The following is an 18346-nucleotide window of genomic DNA, read 5'->3' as shown; positions in this document are numbered from 1 at the left end:
CGGGGCCTTGTGCCAGGAAGCCCAGCACCGGTGGGAGTCCTGTATAGCCCACAACATCCTTTTGAGGGCCTTCCACCTGCCCAGCAAGCTCAATACGCTTGCGGATCGCCTAAGCAGGGTTTTCTCCCAGCAACACAAGTGGTCTCTATACAAGGAGGTGGTCAGGCGACTCTTCCTAGAGTGGGGCACTCCCCAGGTAGATCTGTTCGCCACGGTACAGTCGCCTCTGCCCACGATTCTGCTCCAGGGAGGGAGAGGGCGAAGGGGCGATATCGGACGCATTCCTAATTCCATGGTCGGGCCACCTGTTCTACGCCTTTTTGCCCTTCCCCCGATAGGCAAAGTCCTACAGAAGGTAAAGGCAGACGGGGCGCGGATTATCCTGATAGCCCCGGATTGGGCCCGTCAACATTGATACGGGACTCTCCTGCAACTTTTAGTGGGCCCCCTGCGCAGGCTGCCGCTTCCACCGGACCTCCTCTCCCAGGAGGGAGGTCATCTCCTCCACCCCAACCTGGCTGTGCTCCACTTGACAGCATGGCTGCTCCGTGGTTAAATGAGGAGGAGGAGCAGGAGGAAAGGTGTTTTGAGGATTAGACAGGTTCTGCTTGAGAACCAAAACCGTCCACACGACGAACCGACCGGGCCAAATGCTATCGGTTCTCCACGTGGGCGAGGGAGAGGGGTTCCTCCCCCTTCTCTGCATGTATCCAGTCATCCTCGATTATCTCCTGTCCCTTAGGATCCAAGAGTTGGCCCCCTCCTCGGTCAGGGTACACCTGGCGGCCATTTCGGCTTTCCACCTCCTGGTGCAGGGTCACTTGGTGTTTTCACACCACATGACGTCCCAGTTCCTAAAAGGGCTGGATCGGGCATTCCCTTACGCTAGACCCCCAGTCCCGATCTGGGACCTGAACCTAGTGCTGTCCTGCCTCACAGGGTCCCCCTTCAAGCCCTTGGCCACGTGTTCTTGGTCCCACTTATCGTGGAAAGTGGTGTTTCTGGTGGCTATCACCTCAGCCTGCCGGGTCTCGGAGCTTAGGGCCCTGACCTCTGAACCCCCGTATATGGTCTTCCATAGGGATACGGTCCAGCTCTGCCCGCACCCAGCTTTTCTGCCTAAGGTAGTCTCGGCTTTTCACATGGATCAGGACATTTTCCTCCCAGTCCTCTGTCCTAAGCCCCATTCCTCCAATGAGGAACGACGCCTGCACATGTTAGATGTGCGTAGAGCACTCGCTTTTTACCTAGACCGAACCAGGCCATTCCGGAAATCCCCTCAGCTTTTTATTGCGTCGGCCAAGTGCATGAGGGGGCGACCGGTTTCCACCCAGCGGATTTACTGCTGGATCACCTTGTGCATACGCACATGTTACAACCTGGCAGGGGTTCCCCTGCCTCCTATAGTGAAGGCTCATTCGACGAGAGCTCAGGCCTCATCAGCGGCCTACGTGGCTCATGTCCCTATTCAGGACATCTGCAGGGCTGCTACATGGTACTCTGTCCACACCTTTTCATCACACTATGTGATCGTCTCCCAAACGCAGGATGACACCAGGTTTGGTAGGGCGGTACTCCGCCCGGGTAACCCTTAAACTCCTACCCACCTCTATCAGGTATAGTTTGGAGTCACCTACTGTGGAATACACATGAGCAATCACTCGAAGAAGAAAGGACAGTTACCTGTTCCGTAACTGGCGTTCATCGAGATGCGTTGCTCAGTTGTATTCCACATCCCGCCCTCCTTCTGCTCTGTCGGAGTTGTCTGGCAAAAAGGAACTGAGGGTGGGGGGAACGGCACCGGTGCACGTGATGAGCACGCACACCTACTGTGGAATACACCTGAGCAACACATCTCGAAGAACGCCAGTTACAGAACAGCTAACTGTCCTATCTATCATCCTGGCCCCAATACCCACAGTTGAAACCCATGAGGAAAACTTCGCCCATCTCCCCATCTCGGGTGCCTTAGAGTAGCTGCTCTGAACAGATGATGGAAGAAGAGCCGTTCAGTCCAGTTCCGATGGTACTGCTGGAACAGAAGAGAATCCCATCATCCTCATCTGATGCGGCAGTGGCTTTGGCATTTCCCCCACCCCATGATAACTGTCTCCAATTCCAGGATCTCCTATGTAAAGTGGCAGAAGAGCTGCACAGTCCTCTGAGGAGATCCAAGACACTCAGCATAAGCTGTGGGACCTACTTCACTCATCAGTGCCAGTTAGAGTTGCTTTGCCAATCAACGATGCCATATGCTGGCCACATGTACATTAGCTAGAGTTAGCTAGAACAGTTTGCCATATGCTGGCCACATGTACATTAGAAGAAGGCATGTGGTTTATGGCTCTTGATATGTAGGATGCTTATTTTCACATTGACATTCATCCGTCCACAGATCGTTCCTGAGGCTCACTGTTGGCTTGCACCATTTTCAGTACAGCGTCCTTCCGTTTGGACTTACCGCTGTTGCCATGGACTTCACCAAGTTTTTCTCCATCGTGGTAGCCTACATCAGGTATTATGGGGTCCTTGTATTTTCCTATCTTGGTGATTGGCTCCTAGGTGGTGAGGTCCAGATGCAAAGCTCAACTTTCAACCTCCATGTTGCTTGGACTCCTTTCCTGCCTTGGAGTCAGCATCAACATTGAAAAATCAACTTTGGACCCCACACAGTCCCTAGATTGTCACAGCATGAGCATACCTACCAAGGAACAGGTTTCAGACTCTGCAAGAACTCATAGCCCGCATAGTCAACAGTCCTTCTGTCATGGCCAGGACTTGCCTATTTCTTCTCGGTCACATGACCTCCTGCACATATGTTACCATCTTTGCTGGCCTCCACCTTTGCTGTATCCAGATGCATCTCCAAAGAGTTTACTCACCCACGCATCATGCTGACAGTCTCCCCCACCCCCAGTACTCTTTTCCCTCCACTGGTGGATGGACCCATGGCAGATTTGCATAGGGGTTCCCTTTCTTCCTTCCTCCCTGGACAGGACAGTCATCACCGGCACGTCCCTCGTAGGATGGGAGCGCATGTGCGATATCACATGACATAGGGAATGTGGATTCCTTGGGAATCTAGAAGAACAACAAGGAGTCCAGTGGCACCTTAAAGTCTAACAGATTTATTTGGGCATAAGCTTTCGTGGGTAAAAAACCTCACTTCTTCAGATGCATGGCCATGCATCTGCATGCACGAAAGCTTATGCCCAAATAAATCTGTTAGTCTTTAAGGTGCCACCGGACTCCTTGTTGTTTTTGTGGATACAGACTAACACGGCTACCCGCTGATACTTGGGAATCTAGGATACACATCAACATTCTGGAACTCTGGGCTGTAAGGAGGGCATGCCAGGCATTTCTCCTGTTCATCGTTCCCATCATGTTCTTATCATGTTGAACAGCTCCACCGTTTCTACATCTGCAAACAAGGCGCGAAGTCGCTGCTCTGTGTATAGAGGCAGTCAACCTCTGAAATTGGTGCATTGCCCACCAGATCCTGTTATGTGCAGCCTATCTCCTGGGGACTCAGAATGTGATTGCAGACTTGCTCAGCAGATGGTTTGTGATTGAGCACAAGTGGGAACTACACTACACTGTAGTGCACAACATCTTCAACCAATGGGGGACTCTGATCAGCTTTGCTTCCCCCATCAACAACAAATGGAGCACATACTGCTTCAGGGGGATCTTGGTCCTGACTCTCGGGATGATGCTCTCATACTTCACTGGTCAGATCAACTACGCCTTCCCTCCTCTTCCACTCCTGCCACGAGTACTCCACAAGATCAGACAACTCACAGCAACAGTCATCCTGATCGCCCCTGCTGGCCCAGACAGTTCTGGTTTCCTACTCTCCTCTGTATGTCCTCCCATTGCTTAATTCCCATCCCCTCTTTCCCTGATCTACTGATGCAGCACAATGGCAGGATCAGACATCCCAGTCTACAAACACCTCATCTCAAAGCATGGGCATCATTTTTTATAGGCATCATTTCTAGAACGGGAGTGTTCATCAGATGTGCAAAACATCCTTTCCAGCAGCAGGAAAGAGTCCACTAGGCATTCCTACCAGGCCAAGTGAAAATGCTTCAACTCCTGGGCCCAACGGAAGGGGCTTTCCCCAGAAAAGGTGAGGATTCCTCTCCTTCTGGACTTCCTGTCATTGAAGGCATCAGGTCTCGCCTTCAACTCTCTTAATGTTCACCTAGCAGCAATTGACGCCTTCCCCCTGGTGGAAGGGCACTCTTTACACACCCTGTGGAACCTTCCTGCCATTCAACCCATCACTCCCCAGTGGGATCTCAACCTAGTTCTATCCACATTAATGAAACTGCCCTTCAAACTGCTGGCAGCAAGCTCTATATCCCTCCTTTTCATGAAGTCCCCTTGTTGCTATCATTTCGGCGAGAAGGGTCGGTGAACTTGGGACCTTGATGACAGCTCCTCCTTTTGTCACTTTCCATAAAGATAAAATCTCCCTGCGCTTGCATCTTAAATTTCTTCCAACGGTCGTCTCTCAATTTCATCTTAATCAACTCATTCACTTTCTTACCAGCTTTCTTTCTGAACCCTCACACTTCAGTAGAGGAACTACATCTCCACTCCCTCTGTCTGTTGAGCCTTGGCCTTCTTCCTGCAGAGGACAAGACCGATCATGAAATCTCCTAAACTGTGTGCCTGACCTGTAACTCTTTCAGCTATTGTGGCAATCTCCACACACGGGATCTCCAAGTGGATTTCAGGGGGCATTATACTCTATCAGTTATCAGGACTTCCTCCACACTCCTGGATATGGGTCCATTCCATGAGAGCCCAGGCTTCAACCATGGCCTCCCTCAATGGCATCCCTCTTGGGGACGTATGTAGAGCAGCCTTGTGGAGTTCAGTACACAACTTTGCTATGCATTACACCTTGGTGCAGGATGCAGTGGCAGATTCTTCCTTCAGCACACCTGTCTTTCACTTAACCATTCCATCTTCATCCTTGCACCCTCCTCCGACTGAGGTACTACTTGTTAATCACCCTCAGTGGTATACAATAGGGACCATCACTCGAAAAAGAAGAGGAAGTTACTTGGCTGTGACTGGAGGTTCTTTGAGATGTATAGAGATTATTTGTATTCCACTTCCCACTCTCCTTCCCCTTTGCTTTGGATCTGTTGGATTTGTGGTAGAGAAGGAAGTGGAGAGCCGGTTGGTCCGCCCATCTCTTTTATCACCTCAGAAAACCGTGAGGTGGGCCAAGGGTGCGCGTGCAGACCAATGGACATTACTACTTTCAAATTCTCTGGCTATGGATACATAGTGTGCATGTCTGAAAACTAAATCCATATTACTGTACTTCAGTTACCACAGCCTGTTTCCTAAGTTAATCACTTTTGTAATGCAGAAAAGATGTTTTCATATGTAACATTTGTAGAACCAGATGAAGGACAGGGAAAAAACTGAATTTCCCAAGGAGTCCCCCAGTCATTTGTACAAATAAGTTCTTTTGTATAGCTGTATTGTGAAAGCATGTAAAGTAGCAAACTTACAATTTTTAAAAGGTATTCACTTTTTATTTTTAGTGCTTTGCTCCCAGTCTTGCATCACAAAGCTAAAAAAGGCCCCCCTCGTCAGGCCAAGTATGCCATTCACTGCATCCATGCAATATTTTCCAGCAAAGAAACACAGTTTGCACAGATATTTGAGGTAAGAAGAAAAGGTTTTAATTATTTTTCTTTTAATCTTCATATTGCATATTCATATTTATGCCTCTGTATTTTTATTTTGTTAAAATGAGTGTTAGAATAACTTGTTTCAAGATTAGTTACCACTATCAGTCCTTCCCCAGTACCCAAGTCATAAAACTAGGAAATGAACTTTTTTCCTTTCTCCCTTCAATCTCAAATAAATAGTTCTTGTTGGTGCAGTGGAGGTCATATAAAAGGGCTCCAATCTTGCTGGTTGAATAGATTCTGGTAGAGGGTCTATGCTTACCTTGTAGTGATTACTGGCTCCAGCAAGCAGTCCTTGATGGTTCAGTTTGTATTTGGAAAGGGAACAGTGTATATCATTCGCTTTCATTGGAAGCTCAGGGTAAATGGGATTAAATGGGACTGATGGAAATTTATGCTTTCAGCATCCTTTATAATTAACATTTCTAGTACCTTTCATCTCGAAGGATCTTAAATCACTTTTCAAAGAAGAAACGCTTATTCCACTATTGAAATAGTAATTTTGACAGCAATTTAACACAGAAAAATATATCCGTTAATCTAATGAATTCATAATTCCTGCAAGGCTTTCGGGGGGGGGGGGGGGGAGGGAGTTGTGTGTGAATGAGGGAGGGAGAGAGAAAACACATTGTTTCAGTAGCAGGTGAAACTTTCCATTGACTGGAATTTAGTGTTCAATAATAAGTACTATTCTAGTATAGCTAAACTGATTAGATTGCTATGATCTGAATTTGTTGCCTATATTTATCTTTTAGCCACTGCATAAGAGCCTTGATCCAAGCAACCTTGAACATCTCATTACACCATTGGTTTCTATTGGTCATATAGCCATGCTGGCCCCAGACCAATTTGCTGCCCCTTTGAAATCCTTGGTAGCCACCTTTATTGTTAAAGATTTGCTAATGAATGATAGGGTAAGTACTTTTTTAACTATTTGTGCCTTTTTTGATAAATTGACTTTTTTCTTTGGTAAGATATTCAGGAAATACAAAATTAGGATAGTTATAAAAATTAGTAACATGTCTATATACATCTTGAGATATTTTGGTGTTTTGGCATGTATTTTTTTAACTTGACTGGAAATTTATGCAGTAAAAAGGGCTAAGAGGGTTTTTTCTCCCCTCCCCGATAGTGTAGAATCATTTTTCCTTTCATGGATCATAGCAAGTGACTGTCTAATTCTTAAAAATATTAAACCCACTTGGTGAAATCCTAGTTCCATTTTAGTCAATGGGATTTTTGTGGTTGATTTCAAGCTGGGTCAGGATTTCCTCTACTGTGCTTGGGCCAACAACTTGACATTTTAACAAGGCTTTATTCCAATTTTGAAATAATTAGTAGGTCTGTAAACACAAGAATTTAACTTTCAGTTTGGCTTATACTTTAAAGCAATTGCTTTCTCTTGGGAAATAGAAAAATGAAATAAGTAAAAAAAAAAAAAAAAAAAAATCTTTCAGTATGATTAAACTGGCTGTTTCAATAGTGAATACATGTACTAGCATTACAAAATAGTTAACCAGTGAATGCTGCTGTTTGTCTTTAAAAGCAAACAGAAGCAAATAAGATGATAGTAGGCTTTACCAATAGTATCGTATCCTATTAATAATAGAATAATAAACTAAATGTAACAAGATGTAAAATTTGATTTAGCTTCCTGGGAAAAAGACAACTAAACTTTGGGTTCCAGATGAGGAAGTTTCTCCAGAAACGCTTGTCAAAGTAAGTAGCTCTTAAAACTTTTTCTTGGTGTATATTTACTGTCATAATAATTGTGAATTAATGATGTCTGTATACCTGAAGATGCCTAGTATTTCTAAAGCTGCAATTAATAATTGTCATTCTTTTCTGTATGTTTCCTTCAGATTTATCAGTCCCATGATCTTTCTAAAACTAAAAATGTCTGGTTTAAATAAAATAAGGATTTTGTCAGAATAGGCTTGGACTTGCAACTCCTTCCTCTTGGGATTCCACAGGTCTCATTCCTGGGGCTCTGCCATGATCCAAGCGGGCTTCCCCAGCCCACTGGTATCCAGGTTCCGGTCTTGCTCCACAAAACATCCCTTGGTGTTTCACACTTTATACCTTGGTTCGGGTGCCCAACATGCATCCTTCTTGAGGCAGGCCTGTGATTCAGACTGGCTTCCCTAGCTCACCTGTCTCCCTTCTGGTTCTTGTTCCCATCCTATTCTCCTGACTTGATACTTCTCTGGAGTTCTGCTCTCCAGGCTGTCTGCCCTATCTCCTGTACTGGGAGTCACTTAGCAGCTGGGGTTTATCATGTTAAGGAGGTAGCTACTTCATTAATGCCCTGGCTCTTATTCCCCAGTTAGTCTTCTATTGTTTTGAATACCTGTTTCCCTAAATGGGTCATGTCATAGACTAAAAGTTGACTAGCCCCAGGCCCCACTACCCCTTAAAGGAGACAGACTACCCTGTTACAGAATACCATTCCAGCGAGCTGATGTACCACCAGTGGTACATGTACCGCAATTTGGGAACCCTTGAGCTAAACAATATTAATGCAACCACCAAATTGTAAGCATTTTTATACAACTCTGTAGTGCAGCACATTTTTTGGCAATGCAGATTTCCATATTGGGATCTCTCTGCAACCCAAAAAAAACAGGAAATACCTGGGCTACTGCACTTGGGATGCCCAGGACATAATTCCAGAGGGGATGTTTTCATAGTTTAGTGGTCAGATCCACTGATGTATACCTTCCCTCCTATCTCCCTTGCTCCTTTGCATCCTCCAGAAGATTGAGAAGAACAAGGCAGCAGTAATTCTAATAACACTATGGAGGCTGAGACAGTTCTGGTTCATGATGATCCTTTGGATGGCCTCTCACCCTTGCATTTATCTACAGTCATTTCTGGGTTTAGTGTTGCAAAACGGAGGCAGCACCAGCCACCCCAACCTATATCCATCTATCTGGTGGCCTGCTTTTTGGATGGGCAACAGAGCTAGAGGAGTCTTGGTCAGAGGAGGGCCAGTCTTTCTCAATAGCAGGAAATCGTCTACACGAAGGTGCTATACTGCCAAGTGGAAGGGGTTCTCTTTGTGTTGTCAGCAGGATTCGGGAGGAGTCAAGGATTCCTCTTATCCTGTAGTATCTACTCTCCTTGAACTCATCAGGCCTATCTGTCAGTGCACTACTGGTATATTTAACAGCTATTAATATATTTTATCTTCCAATGGAGAACGTCTCCGTTTTCAGCCACCCCACAACAATAAAGTTTCTAAAAGGCATTATCAGAACATTCCTGCTGGTATTAAAACCTATGCCTGCGTGGGACCTGAACTCTGTACTATTGGGACTTATAAACCTGCCATTCAAGTCCTGGGCTTCTGCTACCTCTTACACTTAACCGTGAAGGTAGCCTTCCCAGCTGTTAGTACATTGGCCAGGAGAGTGGGTGAGCTTGGGGACTTCATAGTTCCCCCACCTTACATGATCTCTCACGGAGACAATTTACCTGTGATTACATCCCAGGCTTATTCCCAAGGTTCTTTCCAATTTCACTTGAACCAAACACCCACCTATCTGTATTTTATCCAAAACCTCACAATAGTAGTGAGGACGAGAGACTCCACTCCCTTTATTTAAATTTATTTCAGTGAGAGGTATCTGCTGGTGTAGCCCAGGGGTTCTCAAACTGGAGGTTGGGACTCCTAAGGGGGTCGCGAGGTTATTACGTGGGGGGTTGTGAGCTGTCAGCTTCCATCTCAAACCCTGCTTTGCATCCAGCATTTATAATGGTGTTAAATATATAAAAAAAATTTTTTAATTTATAAGGGGGGGGTCACACTCAGAGGCTTGCTGTGTGAAAGGGGTCACCAGTACAAAAGTTTGAGAACCATTGGTGTAGCCCCTTAGAAAGCATGTAAGAGAGCTGAAGGAAGAGGTGTCTCATCTGCAGACATATCAAGAACATAAGGACTTCATTGACAGGATGCACATGGAGACATCCAAGATGGAGTATGCTAGCGAGCTACAGGTGACTACAGAAACACCAGAGGAAGGAGGAGAGCTGGCTGCTCTGTGGGGAGGAGGCTGGCTGCTTGCCATCTCAGACAGTAGCATGATATCCCAGGAGGTGTACTGTCTGCCTAGAGCCCTGATTGAAGACGTTACAGAGAGGATGCTGAGGTTCATCTGTCCCTCTGATCACTTCTCCATGCTGTTCACCCACATGGGTGCTGATTATATTGCCATGTATGACCCTGAGCAGATCAGCAGTGACTACAGGGCTCTGGGAGTGAGAGTGAAGGAGTTTGGAGCAAAGGTGGCAGTCTAGTCCATCCTCCCAGTTGAGGGTAAGGGCCAAGGCAGGGACACGTGCATCCTGGAGATAAATGCATGACTGCACAGATCTTGTCTACAGAAGGGCTTTGGCTTCCTTGACCATGGGATGCTGTTCTGAACAGGAGGACTGCTGGGAAGAGATGGGGTCCATCTGACCAAGAAGGGGAAGAATATCTTCACACACTGACTCACCAACCTAGGGATGAGGGCTTTAAACTAGGTTCAAAGGGGGCAGGTGACAAAATCCCACAGGTAGGTATTAAAAAAGGTGATCTTAACAAAGGGCTAAATATGTTGTGAGGGAGGAAAAGGGAAAATTATAGTAAAGTCATAGGAGAGCAGCAAGAGGGACAACAGTGGGGGAATCTGCTCAATATCTTAGATCTCTATGCACAAATAAGATAATTTTGCTCTTCATAGGCATAAAAACAAAATAAATGGTGATTGGATTATTTATATTGGCTGTCTTGTGAGTTCCAGCGTTTAATAGTAATACGTTTATCATGTAATTCAAATTAAATATTATGTGGTGTCACAGGACAGCGGATGTGAATGTTTATCGTGAAAGGCTTGATTAGCCATGTTCTGTAGCAGATGTTAACTTACAGTAGTAAATGTTGTATAATTTTTTTATTGTACCTTTCAATGAAAAATTGCTTTATTTCATAAAAACTAGTAAGGTTTATTTACATTTCAGAAAATTTAGAAACTATGCATGTTGCAATGATGATGAATGCATGTTTCGCATGCTTATGAGGAATATGTTCTCTATCTAATAAAGCATTTGAGACGATTATATTGCTAAGTGATCAGACTACTACAGAGATTATTTCAAAATTTTGTTTGCAGAGCATAATTAACATACTACTTGTGAACATTTCTTTCAGATCCAGGCCATTAAGATGATGGTTCGATGGTTGCTAGGAATGAAGAATAACCACAGTAAATCAGGAACTTCTACTCTGAGATTGCTAACAACAATATTGCACAGTGATGGAGACTTGACAGAACAGGGAAAAATTAGGTATACCATCGACAATTAAGTGAAACCATCTATTTGGACAGTATAATTGCTCAACAGTTTCAGTAACTTAGAAGGGGCAATGCGCACTGTATGGAGAAGAAGAATTTAAAGGCATTTGGGATGTATGGATATGTTATATACCTCTTCCCCGATAAAACACGGTCCTCGGGAGCCAAAAAATCTTACCGTGTTATAGGTGAAACCGCGTTATATTGGGTAGGGAAGGCTGTGCCTCCCCAAACAGCCTGGCCCTGCCCTCTATCCGACCTCCACCTGTTTCCCACCCCCTGACTGACCCCTCAGAACCCCGGACCCATCCAGTCCCCCCGCTCCTTGTCCCCTGATTGCCCCCTGAGACCTTCTGCCCCTTAACCAATCCCTCGGCCACAGCCTGGCATCCTTAACATGCCGCTCAGAGCAGTGTGTCGGAGCTGTCCCTAGAGGGGTGCGGGGCCCAGGAAAAATCAGCCTCCCCGCTAGTCTCCTCACCGTCTGCCCAGCACTCCCAGCCGCCGCTCGCCTCCTCATCCCACCTACCTGCCCGCTCTCGCCTCCCCACTAGTCTCCTCACCGTCTGTCCGCCATGCCTCCCCGCGTCGGCCTGGCCGCCGCTCTCCTGCTTGCTGTCTTTCCGCCCACCTCACCCCACTCCTGCCTGCTGCTTACCTCCCCATTTGCCTCCTCACCCTGCTTGCCCACCTGCCTCCCGCCCTTAATACGCTGCTCAGAGCAGCACGTCGGAGCCAGACATGCTGACCCGCCAGAGCGCGCAGCCCCGCCCCCTAGAGCGCTGCTTTACCGCGTTGTATACAAATCCGTGTTATATCGGGTCGCGTTGTAGAGGTGTACTTTATATATAAAATTTACCTTTTTATGAGGTAATGGTACTCTAGGCTTGAATTCCCAGATAAGAAGTCCAGGGAACTTCATATTTATTTTGCTACTATAAATATAATCCAAAATCATAGTAAAGAGTTGTTGTGCTTTTTCCTCTACTTTTTCTCTTATCCTTTCACTCTGAACTACTTTTCATACTGGAAGGAAAAATTGCACAATTTCTCCTTTTTCTCCTTCTAAACTGACTTTAAACAAAAATTTTTTAAAAAAATCTTACCTTGTGGTGCACTTTATACATAGTTGAAGGCACACTGCTTTTAGGAAGGGAGATAAGGATGAAGGGGAGGAGGGACATAAGTAAAGAAGATTAGCTTTTTAACAATTTGTTTCATCTGGCTGTTAGCCCATTTGCTTTGACTGCTAATGTTTATTTTTGTGTAAACTTTTTAATCTTTCTTCAAGCACAAGTGAGGAGCCGAGTTCACCATCATTGTTCTTGGCAAACGTTGAAAATTCTGTTTACAGAAACAAATGGAGAGCAGAGAGGGATTACAGTAGTCAAAATAAAGAGATTTGCATGTTTGGTATATAGTTAAATGACTTTACAATTATTATGCAAATCAAACACCAGACCAGTCCAGAGGGTAGGGAATTGCAAAATAGAGCATTTTGCAGTTGTGCATTAACTTTAGTCACTGCACTCAAGCTGAAAATTCCATTTCAGTATAACTTGTAAATAATCATAACACTCTTAAATTTAAAATACCATCATATGACCCATATATAGAAGTCTGTCTGCGAAGGAATTAAATAGTAATAATTCTTCAAGTAGTGTCCCTATGGGAGTTCCACCATAGGCGTATGTGCGTTCCTGTGCTTCTGATCGGAAATCTTTGTACCAGTGTCCATTCGGCCCGCACATGCATGCTCATGTCCTCGTGCTCTGCCTTGGGAGAATCACGCTCAGTTCCTTTTCAACCGCCCCTGGCTAAAGATGGAGTGATTAGCAGTCCATTTACAGATACTTTATTTCTTTAGAAATGTGGTGTTAGCTGGTTTTTAGTGCTTTTATTCTTTTCTTAGGGCATGTCTACACTACAAATTTAAGTAGACTTAAGTCGACAAACAGCCACTGCAGTAATTACTGTGGTTTTCCATGTCCCCACTACCCTCCTTCTGTCTGTGTCTTCACTAGGAGTGCTTGCATCAACTTAATGGGGCAATGTGAGCTCTCAGCACTGAGCTGCTGAGTGAGCCAGGCTGCAACCCGGGCTCTCAGCTCCCCACTGGGAGCCCAGCTGCCACCCAGCACATTCAGTCTCCTTGGTATCAAAGGCGTGTAAACACAGTACTCCTAGATTGGGTGGCATAGGGTGCAATAGACACGCTTGGTAAGCCTGAGAACCCTATGACACAGGCACCAAAGCAGCGTTACTGCCAGTCAGGGACAGGGGCGTAGATTGTACCACCTCTGGGCAGATGGCTCCGGTACAGAAGCCCCCGGCACAGGCAACTGCGAGACAGCCATCATCAGACCGCTTTCTGCGGCCAAGGTCTCCAATCCCTTTGGCACCATCAACTCAACACCAGCAACCGCTACCGGTAGATATTACTGCGGCACCACAGGAGTTTAGATTTTCTAAGGACCTTATGATACCTGAGGCACCAGAGTCTCCTCTATTTGGTACCAGGGCCCTGGCACTGAGCAAATCTCGGGCTTAGGGCTCACCACTGGCACCAAGCTGTGCACCTCCAATTTCCATGTGAGCTCCACCACTTTTCAGTGGAGATTTGGACAGTGACCAGGAGGAGGTTCTCTTTCATCACTCTACTGTGCTCCTTCTTGCTACCATAACCAGGCATGGGCTCAGCCTCCCATGCCTTTCCCACTGCCCCAGTGGCGGCCAAATGGGATCCATGGTTGGCCTATAGGCATCATTCCTTCTTGGGTGTCTGGTGTCTCACACTGAAAAACTGAGGCATTCTCCCACAACCACTGCATCTAGAGCCTCAGAACCTCCTGAGGAAATCCTGGAGGAGCAGGAAGTGGGACTAGAGGAAGATGTTATACCATATTCTTACATCTCTTCCTCCCCTCCAGAAGAGATGATTATGCCCTCTTCATCATCTATGGCAGACAATTTTAAGCTCTTCCAAGATCTTACAAAGAGGGTGGCAAATACCATACAAATACTTCTAGAGGAGGCAATGCACTCATCATAAGCTGCAAGATAATTTACATACATCCTCCTCCTTGAGGATAGCCCTCCCTATCAACAAGGCCCTTTTGGATCCAGTTAAACTCATATGGCAAATGTCAGCATTGGCCACACCGACAGACTGATAAAAAGTACTATGTTCCCCTCCCCCGGGATACGGAATTTCTTTTCTCCCACCCTCTGCCTAATTCCATTGTTGTTGATGCAGTGAATTTCTGTGGCTGCTAACATCATTCCAAATCCACACCCTATGATTGGGATTGAAAGTGCCTTGACTTATTTGGGAGGAAGGCCTACTTTTTTGCTACTTTGCAATTCAGAATTGCAAACTACCAAGCCCTAACAGCAAAATACAACAATATGAACTATGCCAAATTCAATGCCTTTATTGATCATCTAGTGGAGTCACAATGGGAACAATTCTGAGCCATTATCAACGAGGGATAGTTGGTGGCTAAAACAGTGCTCCAGACAGCATTTGAGATGGAATGGACTGCTGTATCAGCTGAATCAACGATAGTTGAGATGTGACGAGCTTTTGTGGTTTCGTCATTCAAGTTTTCTGAAGGAGGTTCAGATAACTGTCGAATACCTCCCCTTAATCAGTCGTCTCACAAACTGCGTACACCTCAGTTCCCACAACAACACTATTACAAACCACAGAGAAAAAGCTCCAAGTTTCAGAGGTGCAAACCATCAGGCCCTCAATCCTCAGCATCATAATCTTCCACCTCAAAACATCAGTTTTGATGCCTTGGTCGAGGCACCGAGAGACCACTCCTTTCAACAACAGCTGACGCTTTCCAACCCCTTGCATCCCTTTGAATGCTGCATTACTTTGTTCTCTCATAACTGGGGAACACACAACATCCGGCAGATGGGTTTCAGAAATTATATTCCAGAGGTATTCAGTCCACTTCACCTCCCTCCTTTCCCCCGACTTCCCTTCCCTGTCCCTCTTCAGGGACCCTTCTCAAAAGAGACTATTACAACAGGAGATAGGTGTCATAGAACCCATCCCACTGCATCTCTGGGGCAAAGAGTTTTACTCTCAATATTTTCTGATCCCCAGGAAAAAGGGAGGTGAGACCCCCATACTGGACCTCAGAGCATTGAACAAATACATCAAGGCTCAAAAATTCAATGTGATCGCATAAGTAGCATCCCTGTTCCATCTTTGGAATGGGAGATTGGTTCTCAGCCCTCACTCTCCAGGGCACGTATTTCCGCATATCAGTCCTGCTGTTCCACAGATGATTCCTCTGATTTACTCTGGGTCAGGACCATTACCTGGTCAGAGTATTACTTTTGGCCTCTCATTGGCTCCCAGAGTATTCTCCAAGGTCCTCTCTCTAATGCTGTCCCACCTACATACTTGGGATCATCATCTACCCATACTTAGATAACTGTCTCCTCAGGGCCCGCTCCTTCGAAGAAGCTCTACAGGCCACCCATGGAACTATGGACATATTTATGAAACTGGGTCTACAAATCAATGTCCAAAAATCGACCCTAACTTAAATACAATGCTTGGAATTTGTAGGGGCTGATCTCTACTCACTGTAAGCAAAGGCGCTCCTTTCACAGCACAGATTTCACAGCCTGTCCTTGCTTTTAAAGACAGTGCAAACCAGCTCTCAAACGTTGACCATACATTGCCTCCAGCTTCTGGGGCACATGACAGCTGGCGTGTTCATAATATCTCATGCCAGACTTCACATGAGGTGCCTGTAGACGTGGTTCACCTCGGTTTTCAAGCCAAACAAAAACTGTTTACACAAACCACACTTGATGCCTTCTAGGGTTAAGCACTCCCTGAATTGGTGGAAAGACCCAGCAGACGTTTGCACAGGGCTCCCGTTCACACAGTTCTCCCTTCCCCCCGACACTTCTCACTATGGACATATCCCTCAGAGGATGCCCATCTCAACAACCTCATGACTTACAGCAAATGGTCACCCGCAGAGGCGACTCTCCACATCAACCTTCTTGAACTCAGAGCAGTCAGGAATGCTTGTGCTCGCTTTCTCACCTATCAGAGGTACATATATGAAAGTCATGACAGACAACATTGCGTGCATGTACTGCATAAATCGTCCAGTGGGATGCCAGATCATCCGTCCTCTGCACAAAAGCACTAAAGCTGTGGAACTGGTGCATTTCCCACAATTTTGTAATATCAGTGGTCTGTCTACCGGGAACACAACAGCAGGCTGTTTCAGGTGCAAGTTTTCACATGACCACCAGCGGGAAATGAGCCCAGCAGTATTTCATAGCACATTCTGTCAGTGAGGGACACCGATGATAGACTTTTTTGACACTTACCTGAACAAGAAATGCCCATACTACTGCTCCAGAACAGGCCTTGGCCAGCACTCGTTTCGGGATGCTCTCCTTCCATGGGATGAGGGCTTTCTATACGGCTTCACCCGTTCCCTCTGCTGTTGAAGGTCTTGTTAAAAATGAAAAGAGAAAAAGCAAACAACATACTGATTTCTCCCACCTGTCAAGACAGATGTGGTATCCGTACTTGTCGCAGCTGGTGGCTTGTCCACCGATCCCTCTTGAACTCAGTCCTTACCTTCTGTTGCAGAATGAAGGACGCACTCTCCATCCGAACCTATGGATACTCTGGCTCAAAGCCTGGCTCCTTCGTGGTTCCAACACATAGAGAGCTCCTGTTCTAGGAGGTACAAAAAGTGTTTAATAAACAGTAGGAAATCGGCTACCTGTCGTAATTACCTAGAAAAGTGGATCAGGTTTCAAGTTTGGTATTAATCCAGGCAAATTACCCTGGCATCTCCCTGCAGTGTTAGACTACATACAGACTCTCAATAAGTCAGGGCTCTCTCTGTTTACTCAAAGTAAACCTGGCGTCCCTAGTGACTTTCCATCAACAAACAGGGATACTCAGTTTTCTCACACTTCAAACAAAGAGGTTCCTGAAGGGTATAGCGAACCTCTTTCCCCAACCCATACATCCCATCCCAACGTGGGACCTGAACTTAATTTTAAAGAGCCTTTGAACCTATGGCCACTTGTTCGCTCACAAACCTATCAATGAAGACCGCATTTCTAGTTGCCCTCACCTCGGCAAGGAGAACAGGGGAGATAACAGTGCTTATGGGTGCACCCCCCTTTTTACAGTCTTCTTTCACAACAAGGTTACTCTGAGGCCACACCCAAAGATCATGTCCAAGGTGACCTCATCCTTTCACATAAACCAACCAGTTCACCTCCTGACATTTTATGTTGAGCCTCACCTCAATAACCGAGAGGCCATACTTCACATGCTAGATGTTAAGAGAGCTCTTGCCTTCTACCTGGACAGGACAAAAGCTTTTAGGAAATCTCCTAAGTTCTTTCTTTCCATTGCAAATAGGTCTAAAGGCACAGTCCTATATCAGCCCAACAGCTCTCCAGATGGGTCTTGAACTGTATCAAACACCATCAGGTTCACAATATCCATCCAGGATATGCACATACTCAGCGACTGAGGTCGGTTTCCTCTTCAGTCACCCTCCTCAAGAATGTCCCTATCTTGGTAAGAGAATCTCCCATCCACCATAAATAAGATTCTAACCCCCCTCTTCTCATTTATACACCTATACAGCCCCACTTCTTTACGGACAGTATGGGGACATGGGCCTTGCAGCATCCTCTGAAAGTTGCCAAGTCCAGACTTTGTCATATGTAGGTATGAACTGGGTTCCAGTCTGAGCACCACATGGAAAACACTTTGACACTAGCCACCTCCCATTTAAACCATGGGGCAGTTGGCTGAAGAAACTTGGTAGACTGCAACTGCTAAGATATTTCTCTGAGGTAGTTTCTTTGGATAGTATCGGAGGGGTAGCCATGTTAGTCTGGATCTGTAAAAAGCAACAGAGAGTCCTGTGGCACCTTTAAGACTAACAGATGTATTGGAGCATAAGCTTTCGTGGGTGATCTGATGAAGTGAGTATTCACCCACGAAAGCTTATGCTCCAATACATCTGTTAGTCTTAAAGGTGCCACAGGAGACTCTGTTGCTTTCTTTGGATAGTTGGCTTCAATGCTTTATTTTTTAGCTTCTAGGTAAATCTTCTACATAGCAACTATACTCCTTTATGCATACAATGTTAGCACATGTACAGATGAAATATTTTTGGCTTATTTACCTTGATAATACCCTTTAAATTTAAATATTTCTTTAGAAAAGCTTGAGACTTAATTGAAATAGGCTAAACTAAAACA

General features: G+C 45.6%; 1 protein-coding gene across 3 annotated transcripts in view; it reads left to right on the top strand.

Moving 5' to 3' along the window:
- The window catches only part of PDS5B (PDS5 cohesin associated factor B), a 263572-nt gene that overhangs the window by 203040 nt on the left and 42186 nt on the right, over positions 1-18346 (top strand). For all 3 annotated transcript variants that reach the window (XM_054015327.1, XM_054015328.1, XM_054015326.1), the window contains exons 20-23: positions 5574-5697; positions 6479-6637; positions 7374-7442; positions 10918-11054. In XM_054015327.1, coding sequence (XP_053871302.1) covers positions 5574-5697; positions 6479-6637; positions 7374-7442; positions 10918-11054 — 489 coding nt within the window. The remainder of the gene's footprint in view (positions 1-5573; positions 5698-6478; positions 6638-7373; positions 7443-10917; positions 11055-18346) is intronic.

This window comes from Malaclemys terrapin, chromosome 1 (assembly GCF_027887155.1).
Source record: "Malaclemys terrapin pileata isolate rMalTer1 chromosome 1, rMalTer1.hap1, whole genome shotgun sequence".
Classification (NCBI taxonomy): domain Eukaryota; kingdom Metazoa; phylum Chordata; order Testudines; family Emydidae; genus Malaclemys; species Malaclemys terrapin.
The sequence above is the reverse complement of the archived record's forward strand: the minus strand, read 5'-3'. Positions and strand labels throughout refer to the sequence as shown.